The 10,927-nt window shown below is 38.5% G+C and overlaps 1 protein-coding gene across 1 annotated transcript; it reads left to right on the forward strand.

The window, feature by feature from the left end:
- The first annotated feature begins 7,977 nt into the window (after window positions 1-7,977).
- On the forward strand, window positions 7,978-9,977 carry LOC129768140 (protein takeout). The gene is made up of 4 exons (XM_055769581.1): window positions 7,978-8,117; window positions 9,152-9,395; window positions 9,459-9,745; window positions 9,806-9,977. Exons 1-4 carry the CDS (start codon window positions 8,054-8,056, stop codon window positions 9,958-9,960), a joined length of 750 nt encoding a protein of 249 aa, XP_055625556.1. The 5' UTR covers window positions 7,978-8,053; the 3' UTR covers window positions 9,961-9,977.
- Window positions 9,978-10,927: the final 950 nt, after the last annotated feature.

Raw genomic sequence — 10,927 nt, forward strand, 5'->3', positions numbered from 1 at the left:
GATGACTTTTTTCAGCTTGAAACATACTGCCCTCATTATATTGATGACGATAACAAACGTGTTCATTTTGCTCATATCGCTGTTATTTATAGTTTGAATATCAAAAACAAAAAATTTATATTCGTCACATTCGAAACGATATTCGTTCTGGCATTGATTTTGAGTCAAAATTCAAAAATAAAAATATCAGTAAGTCTGGATCATTTAGAGAACAAAAACGCCAGAGTTCGATGAAACGAACTTTGCAAGAAACCGCGTAGGATTTTATTTGGCGAGACGGCAACAACGGCATAAATAAAAACCAACCGCACACAGCTGCCTCAGGTTAAAAGTAAACAACAGCTGATATTCATTTGGCTAAAATGAAATTCAATTCTGGCATCTTGAATAATCAAGATGAAAATGACACTGGGTGGAAAAATAAGCTTCAAAACATATTGAAAAACAAAAACTCATTTGCTCATATTCACTGGTTGTCTGGATCTGTCATTTTAATTTTCGTTTGGAAAATATAGGTTTTCGATGCAACCTAGCCCGAATATCTACGCATTTGAGCTTAGCGAAGATGATTTTTTACAACACTGCTCAGGACTCATCATGTTGGTCAGGGTTTGGCTGAATGTTATATCTTCCGCTCTTCTCCTCTATATGAATCGCACTTCGATGCAACGTGATTCTCCGAGCGGCGCGTGAATGGGCGTAACAACAATATTCACAGGATCCTGTCTTCGGAATGCAACTCGGTGCAGATGCGCAACAAGATTTTTGAATTCGCTCAACTGGGTACACTCCTTTTGCACACATGCGCTCTGGCGAATGAGCACGCTCCGAAACACAGATGAAATGCTTGGTTGTCAGCGCCGTTCTTACGCCCAGTTTTAATCTGAGTTTTACGTTGAAATTTACGCCGTGTTTGTGCCGTATTTCTAAAGGGTGTGTCACATCAAATTGCATCACGAAAAAAACGCTGTAGAAATTCGCCCAGTAGACCGATCCTTTTGAAAATTTTAGACAGTAAAATAAAAACTATTAAACAACTTTTGGCATTTCCTTTTTATTCATACTTCGAGCCCAAGCCCGTATGCTCGCACCTTCCTCTTTACCCCGTTCATAAGGTTCTGTACAACGTCAGGTTGTAGTTTTTTGACGTAGGACTACGTCTTTCATTTCTATACCGGGGTGTAAAATCAAAGTTTCGAAAACGAAAGCGTTACGCCGGAGACCGAGATTTTGAGCGTTAATAGCTCCTAAACAACTGAACGAAATGGTATGATAAACACTTCATTCGAAAGATAAAATGTCTACGCGTTATATACTTGTTACTTTTTGATCCAAAAACTTGTTTCAATAGTCTTAAAATTGCTTTCAAAACAGGCTATTGAAATCACCAATCGGTATATAAGCGAGCGGCGCTCGGAAATCCACTCAGTTCTAATTGAACAGCGATTGGAGCATGTTGTCGCTGTTGCGGTGAAGCTCTTTATTTATCATGAAAGCGCGGATGAACGGTGTCACCAAGAGCCTGTTTGTGCACCCTAGACCAGAAGGGAATCTATCAGGAGGAGAGTGATGCCATAAACGGTTCCCTGGGAAGAAATCGCTACACACACATACACGCGCGGCTATTAACAGGTGGTTATCGAGTTGGCATTAACCACTGGTGGGCTTCCAGTATCGAGGAAAATGTGGAAATAACTAATCGTTACTGAAAATAATCTGCCAGTTCCTTTGGGAATTTTCAAAATATATTCATGTGAAAGAGTTTAATTGAATGTTTTCTATCCATGTAACACTGTGATCAAATACATTTGGTTTTGTGGTTTTTCAATCAATCGCAATTAACAGGATAGCTTCAGAAGATTATTCTTCCCCATCAGTAGGATATTTCCGTATCCAATATTGTATGCGCTCGCAATCGATTATTGCTCAGTCGCCGAAAGTTCCGAGCTCAGAGAGTTCATTCCCCTCTAGATTGCCTTCCAAATTGCCATCGTAAACCACACCTTCTCTCGATTCAATCACACACAAAAAGCATACTTAAGCGATATTCTGGTGGTGAGACACATTCATTTTTCGTGAGGACATCGACAAGATAACATCGTTGCCTAACGTGCTGGAGGAGGTGGACGGCGAAGGATCGACACATACACGCGCAGAACTCTTTCCGTTAGGATGCCATTCAGCATCGAGAAAGTTCTGGAAAGATCTAATCATTGCTGGAAAATAATCTGCCAGTTCCTTTGGGAATTTTCAAAATATATTCATGTGAAAGAGTTTAATTGAATGTTTTCTATCCATGTTACACTGTGACCAAATATGTTTCAATCAAGTGCTATTAACAGGTGGTTATCGAGTTGGTATTAACCACTGGTGGGCTTCCAGTATCGAGGAAAATGTGGAAATATCTAATCGTTACTGAAAATAATCTGCCAGTTCCTTTGGGAATTTTCAAAATATATTCATGTGAAAGAGTTTATTTGAATGTTTTCTATCCATGTAACACTGTGACCAAATATGTTTCAATCAAGTGCTATTAACAGGTGGTTATCGAGTTGGCATTAACCACTGGTGGGCTTCCAGTATCGAGGAAAATGTGGAAATATCTAATCATTGCTGGAAAATAATCTGCCAGTTCCTTTGGGAATTTTCAAAATATATTCATGTGAAAGAGTTTAATTGAATGTTTTCTATCCATGTTACACTGTGACCAAATATGTTTTAATCAAGTGCTATTAACAGGTGGTTATCGAGTTGGTATTAACCACTGGTGGGCTTCCAGTATCGAGGAAAATGTGGAAATATCTAATCGTTACTGAAAATAATCTGCCAGTTCCTTTGGGAATTTTCAAAATATATTCATGTTAAAGAGTTTATTTGAATGTATTCTTTCCATGTAACACTGTGATCAAATACATTTGGTTTTGTGGTTTTTTAATCAATCGCAATTAACAGGATAGCTTCAGAAGATTATTCTTCCCCATCAGTAGGATATTTCCGTATCCAATATTGTATGCGCCCGCAATTGATTATTGCTCAGTCGCCGAAAGTTCCGAGCTCAGAGAGTTCATTCCCCTCTAGTTTGCCTTCCAAATTGCCATCGTAAACCACACCTTCTCTCGATTCAATCACACACAAAAAGCATACTTAAGCGATATTCTGGTGGTGAGACACATTCATTTTTCGTGAGGACATCGACAAGACAACATCGTTGCCTAACGTGCTGGAGGAGGTGGACGGCGAAGGATCGACACATACACGCGCAGAACTCTTTCCGTTAGGATGCCATTCAGCATCGAGAAAGTTCCGGAAAGATCTAATCATTGCTGGAAAATAATCTGCCAGTTCCTCTGGGAATTTAAAAATACATTCATGTGAAAGAGTTTATTTGAATGTTTTCTATCCATGTAACACTGTGACCAAATATTTTTCAATCAAGTGCTATTAACAGATCGTTATCGAGTTAGCATTAACCACTGGTGGGCTTCCAGTATCGAGGAAAATGTGGAAATATCTAATCGTTACTGAAAATAATCAGCCAGTTCCTCTGGGAATTTAAAATTACATTCATGTGAAAGAGTTTATTTTAATGTTTTCTATCCATGTAACACTGTGACCAAAAATGTTTCAATCAAGTGCTATTAACAGGTGGTTATCGAATTAGCATTAACCACTGGTGGGCTTCCAGTATCGAGAAAAATGTGGAAATATCTAATCGTTGCTGGAAAATAATCTGCCAGTTCCCCTTGGAATTGAAAATTACATTCAAGCGAAAGAGTTTATTTTATTGTTTTCTATCCATAAAATATCCATATAATACATTTGGGTTTGTGATTTGTCACTCAAGTACAGTTAGCAGGAAAGCTTCTGAAGATAATTCTTCAGAACAAGGTTTTTCGTATCCTATATTGGATGAATAAATCCTTGTGCCTCCAACGTAACGCTCTCGTTTTCGAAGTCCCCCAAATATTCATTTATTCATTCATTCAGAATGGATTTAGATTCTACTTCAAACAAATGATCTCTAAATCAACGATAGTCCTACGTCACCCTTGCGGTTATACCATAGATATAACCCACTTCCTGTTTTTTGAACAGAAATCCATTTTCTCTTGAAGTCCGCCTCCGATTTGAAAACTTTTGGGTTCTTCCGGAGGGCCTGCTTCATAATCGCCCAATATTTCTCTATTGGGCGAAGCTCCGGCGCGTTGGGCGGGTTCATTTCCTTTGGCACGAAAGTGACCCCGTTGGCTTCGTACCACTCCAACACGTCCTTTGAATAGTGGCACGAAGCGAGATCCGGTCAGAAGATGGTCGGGCCCTCGTGCTGCTTCAATAGTGGTAGTAAGCGCTTCTGTAGGCACTCCTTAAGGTAGACCTGCCCGTTTACCGTGCCGGTCATCACGAAGAGGGTGCATCGCTATCCGCAAGAGCAGATCGCTTGCCACACCATGTACTTTTTGGCAAACTTGGATAGTTTCTGCTTGTGAATCTCCTCCGGAACGCTGAATTTGTCCTCTGCGGAGAAGAACAACAGGCCCGGCAGCTGACGAAAGTCCGCTTTGACGTAGGTTTCGTCGTCCATTACCAGGCAATGCGGCTTCGTCAGCATTTTGGTGTACAGCTTCCGGGCTCGCGTCTTCCCCACCATGTTTTGCCTTTCGTCGCGGTTAGGAGCCTTCTGAACCTTGTATGTACGCAGGCCCTCCCGCTGCTTGGTCCGCTGGACGAATGAACTTGACAAATTCAGCTTATTGGCGACATTCCGGACCGAACTTCTCGGATCACGTCTAATCTGCTTAACTACGCGCTTGTGATCTTTTTCACTGACGGAGCATCCATTTTTGCCGTTCTTCACCTTCCGGTCGATGGTTAGGTTCTCGAAGTATCGTTTTAGTACTCTGCTGACCGTGGATTGGACGATTCCCAGCATCTTACCGATGTCCCGATGTGACAACTCCAGATTTTCGAAATGAGTGCACAGGATTAATTCACGACGCTCTTTTCCGTTCGATGACATTTTTCCAAATTTACGAAAAATTTACAGTGAAGTATGGCAAACGTGATCTATACACTCTTATCTGATTATAAGCGAAAGCTGAAGTTATAATTCCTAAAAAATAAATTTCTACAGCGTTTTTTCCGTGATGCAATTTGATGTGACACACCCTTTATACTGCGTATACGGTTCAAATGGGGGCGCGCTGATGTTTTTATGCTTTAGTTAGAACGAACGAAGACAAAGCGGGCGCTAGAATTTGATGTGTATGTGTGTGTGTGTGTGTGTGTAGAATGAGACGCGTATCACACAAGTGAGAAGAAATGTTTGGTGTCTGAGTTCTGCGCCGGGTACATTTTGCGCTGTCGTGCTTTTGAATTTTGTGCTCTTATCACCAAGAGAGAATACGAGTTTTCTTCGAGCGCGCGCCGATGAAAATTAAACTCAAGCGCAGCGCTGCGTTTGTTTTCTGAAGACTGCCTGGATCCATGCCATGTAAGCTTACTCTCGAATTGAATGGAATGGAGGAATGCTGCTCGTTGCATTAGCAAGCCTATACGAGTGAAATCGACCTCTTCGATCGTTACATTGTTCACTTGTTTTGCTATTTCCACTATATGTGTCGCGGACAAAAACATACGTGGGGATCTTTTCTCTTAATTTGTGTATTCGAAATCAATATCCATCCATTAATTGAAGAGATATTAACATTCAAAATCATTCATTTTTTACACCCGAACCTTTGAAATAGGCTTCTATATTGAAAGGTTAGACATAGTCCCACGTCAAAATATACGACCACTTGGTTCGTTTATTCCATTATTGAGCGATTCATTACTCATTTAGTTCATAGTATTTTGTTTATATGGGTAAACAGAAAAAGTCACAGGAGGATTGTGTCCGAGACACGAACACTTAGTTAATGTAGGATTCCGTTTTTGATATGTATAGTTTGAAAAATTACCCCGTTAAACTCTCTGGCCTCCACCACTGTTCACAACCAAGTGATGATGACAGAAGGATGGTGATTAGTCGTTGAATTATGCATATCACGATAGAAAGTGTCAAAGTGGAATGACATCTGATGAAAGCCGTCCACTATGGCTCTGGGCGGGATGGCTTCTGTGTTCTGTATGGATTAAATAAAGACAAATAACTCATAAATGTAATATATATTGCCTCAATGCGCTATATGCCTCAATGCGAATTTCATGCACGCATCCTAAGTGGTCTCATAACATCAAGTAAAATTTTCATTAAAATTTTCACAATTCAAGCTCCTTTTGGACTTACCAATCTGATAGAGAGAAATTTGAATTACAAGTCGCCACCAGAAGACGACACTATACGTTCGTCATCGCGGGTTGTGATCAGATAACCATTCGTTATGTAAAGCCGAGGTGTTGTTAAATAAATAAATAAATAAACTTATAGATAACATTTTTTAAAAAATTATGTCATTTTAGTTTAACAAATCAACAGGTATACAGAACATTCACAAAGACGCTACGCGAGACTAATTGTTCTTACTATTTTAAACTGTTTAAAATTTACCCTAATTGTCGACCGTTTCTGAACCCCAAATGCACTTTGGTACTAAATCTAATTATAAAACTTAATAGCTAGAATAAGTGTTTCAATCGAATTGATGTATCGCTTCTCAAGAAATGTACGAGATACACCGAGATCAAACCAAACACTGTGTCTATTGAATTCTCGACTCATTGTAACCGTAATTCGTGCGTGAGAACGGTATCTGGTAAAAGTAGTGAGACCGCAAGTTGTTTTTGCTGGATGTTGAAGTTCACAAGCTGTAGCAGCTCTGAACAATTCGACTGTATCAAGTCGATGATGGAACATTTTTTTGGCAACGTTTCGGCGATCAAACAAACAATCAAACATGTTGGTGGTCCATTCAGATCACTCGCTCAATGGCTTGTAAATGTGTTGGGTTATATTTCAATTCCTTGTGCACATGATAAAGACATATCGGGTATCTTAAAAAAATGATGCAGGAAGATAATCAACTTTTTTAAAAGTATAACTGGTTTAGAAAAAAAACTAAGGAAAGGACTGTATTGGTATCAGCATGGGAAAATGAAAAAAATGCACTATAGAAAGACACGAGTGATAGGTTTTATCAGTGACATCAATATAGGAAATGAGTTTTATTTTTATCGTAGAATTTAACATAGCTCATCTAAAGCCAGAGCCTCTCAGAAAAATAGTTCATAGAACAAAACATTAGACGAATGTTCATTCATGCAAAATTAATATCGTTAACTCACTCACTATTAGGCGGCGGTGACACTGGATGCAGAAAAGTGGTCGTACAAATTGTATGCAATAGTGAAACAACCACATTGAGTTGTATTGGTGTGGTTACATTGTTTCCTCCTTGCTTCGTTCGAATTCGTCAGCTTCTATCGAACAAAATTATTTGTTTCTCTTCGTAAAATCAAATTTTCGTGCGCACTCCGAGCCAATGTCACCTTAGCCTTAGATAAATTGAGAGCATTTTGCTCTGATGCCAAGGTTGGATTTTAATCATAGTGTTCAGACAGGACATTTTTCTTCTCTGAGTTAACATTTATGACAATCTAAACTTGAAATATCAATTATAATCCTTATCAAGAATCGATGTTTCGAACTCCCAACTGGATTGGTTGAGTGTGAATAGTATTCTGAGTGAAATGTTATTTTCGGTAGGAAATAAAATTTGATTGTGAAAACGGCGTCAATTGAAACCCAATAGACATTCGGATAGTATTGGCCTTTTGGTTGTCGCGTGCTTCGCGTTTATGACTAACTACTGAAATATATGTACATAACTTGTTCTAGTTCTAGCGCCACCATTTAGCCTCGCTATATTCTCGTTTTCTGTACGAACAATCCGAGTCGTAGCATGGATTGTGTGTATATAAACACATGCAGCATATCTATCGAAAGAATCAGTTGCTAACTTAAGCTCGCTTTGCTAAGATCGAGAATTAAGATTGAAAACACAATCCGCGTACGACAGTTCGGTTTAGAAAGTGATTTTTAATAACTGGAACTATGAAATCAACAACTTGCTTTCTGTTGCTATCATGTGTTTCAACTATGTTAACGAGAGAATTACGTGAGTGTACATTGTGTTTTAAGTCTTCACAATCATCAATTGGAAATATATACATGGATGAAAATGCTGAATACCTACTTTTTTTATCATGTTCCGTTTATCAGAAATACTGATGAAATTGGCTCTATTGTCTATTGTGTGTGTTAAGTATTTTGATCTGGATTTTACAAACTGGACAAGCGACATATTTTAGTGAAAATTTGAATTAATGCGGTTCTCAGGAGCAAAGGAAGAATTCAACTTTGTATGTACTTGTTAATGAAGCGCAATTCTGTTAATATTTGGTATCCGTTTGCATTTGTCTAGCTAAAGTGTTAATTGTTTACGTTTCGAAAGTTTTTGAAAGGTACTTCGAGTAAGTGCAAAGAACACTGAGGATTACATTCCTTTCTCTGATTATGGGTTTATGCAAATCTCATTTTCCAACCCGTATAGACATGTCGGTCTCAAAATGAAACGAAATTTGTGTCGAATAGAACGACTGAATTCGATTGTTCGTTTCGCCGACGTTTCGGTTGACTCTACTATACATGTTGAACATTTTTGTTAAGAGTTTGTAAAAATTCAAATGATAAAACTTCTTCAAACCTAATGAAATGTTTAAAATTCAAATCAATATATTCTATCAAATATATACAGTAAAAAATATACCAGGAATTTGTGTTTTTGAAGAAAATGCTTTATTTATCACGAAGCGGTAATTTGAGTATCGGAAATAGGAAAATCACACGGGACTAGCCTCATAACGCCAACTCTTTATTGACCGTTTGGCCCTCTGAAGGAAATTCTGAATGGACAGCATCATATCAAAAATTGCCGAGCAAAAAAAGTTAGCTTTTAATGACGCTATAAACCAACAAAACGACAGATTACGTTCGAAATTGACACTAAGTCCACTGACAGTAGTACCAACTTTAAAAAAATGAAAAATGTTCAGCGGGAAAGTTTGAAATTACATATTTCCGGTATATATTCGACAGAATGTATAACACAAAACAGTTTTTCACACTCTATCTTTCTATTCCGTTAACTAGCCACAACATTTCAGCGCTGCAAACAGAAAGACCCCAATTTCGAAGGCTGTATCGTCAATGCAATCAACGGTGCCCTGCGATTGATGAAAAATGGTTTACCTGAATTTGGCATTCTTCCACTTGACCCACTCCTTGTTAATTCGCTTTCTATTGAACAGGGATCTTCTTCTCCAATCAATCTGAAGCAGGAATTTCAGAATGTAAAATTGAACAACTTAGTAAATTCGACCGTTACAAAATTTGTGTACGGAAGAAGGAATCATTGTTATACGTTGTCCGCAAATTAAAAAGAGAAATGTTATTTCAGGGTTGATCTTGAGAGATTTGTTATCAGAGCAGAAGCTATCACGCCCCACATGGAATTTGTTGGTGACTACACGATGGATGGACGTGTTCTCCTATTGCCTGTCACAGGTCGAGGTTTTTCCAACGTTACGTTACGGGAACTCGGGACCACACACGAACTGATTGGTGAACCAGTCAAGAAAAAAGGAGAAACATATATGCGTATCAATAAATATAATGTAAAATTCGACAATCCTAAATTGATGACGGTCCTTTTTACCAATTTGTTCAACGGAGATAAAGCATTAGGTAACATTGGATTGTTCACAATAATATGCTTGTATTTCACTAATATCTCTTCATCAACAGGAGATGCGATGAATAAGGTGTTGAATGATAACTGGCAGCTTATGTTCAACGAGCTTCAGGGAGCTTACGAAGACACGTTTGGTTATATTTTCAGAGATATCACCAATAAACTATTTCTTAAAGTTCCTTTGAATAAAATCTTTTTAGAAGAATAGAACTGAATGTAACAAAAGGTAGAAGCTTTTTTTCAAACATAAGTATTTTCACGTTATTTACAATTACAACTATTCTATTAAAATTATAGTACAATTCATAAAAAGTCCAATAGGGTGAAACGTACTCTTTCTCGATAGCGTATTTTCGCATTCCTTATGAGGACTCTTTTGGAGATTTTTGGAGCGAAAAATTACGAGTCAATGAACGCAATTCATGATCCCCGCGTTTAAAAAATATTATTTAATAGTTCGTTCTGAGCCGTTTCTTTGAAATGACTACGAACACACTGCATGATCAGCGAATGCGTGATTAAGTGTATATTCTGCACACCAATGGCATGAATTGTTTCACATTTGTCGGCCATTTTCCGTTATGATATTCTTGTTTGAAGGAGAGCAAGCTGCAAGAGTCACGAAAACTTGAACTAGATGATTTCAAGAGTGGAACACAGGCCTCATATCTTATGTCACAGTATTGCGACTTGATTCGGGTTGTTCTCTTCATAAGTGGAGAGGGCACACCCATACCAGTTTCCAAAGAATACATTTTTACTGTACATCACGTGTGTATTATAACGTTCAGTATTACATATAATCATTCGTGTGGGTGTTTATCGGCCATTGGACTCGCAGCAATCGATCTATGTGATTGTGGCGGTGGCTATCACGACATCGAGCATGTTGTCTGGTCATGTATCTGGTTTCATGCTGCTCGTTCTCAACTTTCCAGAACATTGAGGGCACAATGCAGACAATCGGATGTTCCCGTCCGGAATATCTTAGGTAGCAGTGATCCTGATCTTCTGTTGTACCTGTTCCTCAGAAACGCCGATGTCAACGTTTAATGATGTTACCTCTGTTGTATCCCTGTACCATATCCCTCCTTTCCGATCGATAAAATTTTACGGTGTCGCCGCAATACATAAACCTACTCTTTATAGATACATGGACCGAAAATTGATTTTTC

This window comes from Toxorhynchites rutilus, chromosome 2, assembly GCF_029784135.1.
Source record: "Toxorhynchites rutilus septentrionalis strain SRP chromosome 2, ASM2978413v1, whole genome shotgun sequence".
Taxonomy (NCBI): Eukaryota; Metazoa; Arthropoda; class Insecta; order Diptera; family Culicidae; genus Toxorhynchites; species Toxorhynchites rutilus.

What these genes read in the sequence shown, in the direction of transcription:
- LOC129768140 (XM_055769581.1), top strand. Translation starts at nt 8,054, where the DNA reads ATGAAATCAACAACTTGCTTTCTGTTGCTATCATGTGTTTCAACTATG. An exon ending in TCGACCGTTACAAAATTTGT is followed by an intron (nt 9,396 to 9,458) that starts GTACGGAAGAAG and finishes ATGTTATTTCAG; the next exon opens with GGTTGATCTTGAGAGATTTG. An exon ending in CAACGGAGATAAAGCATTAG is followed by an intron (nt 9,746 to 9,805) that starts GTAACATTGGAT and finishes CTTCATCAACAG; the next exon opens with GAGATGCGATGAATAAGGTG.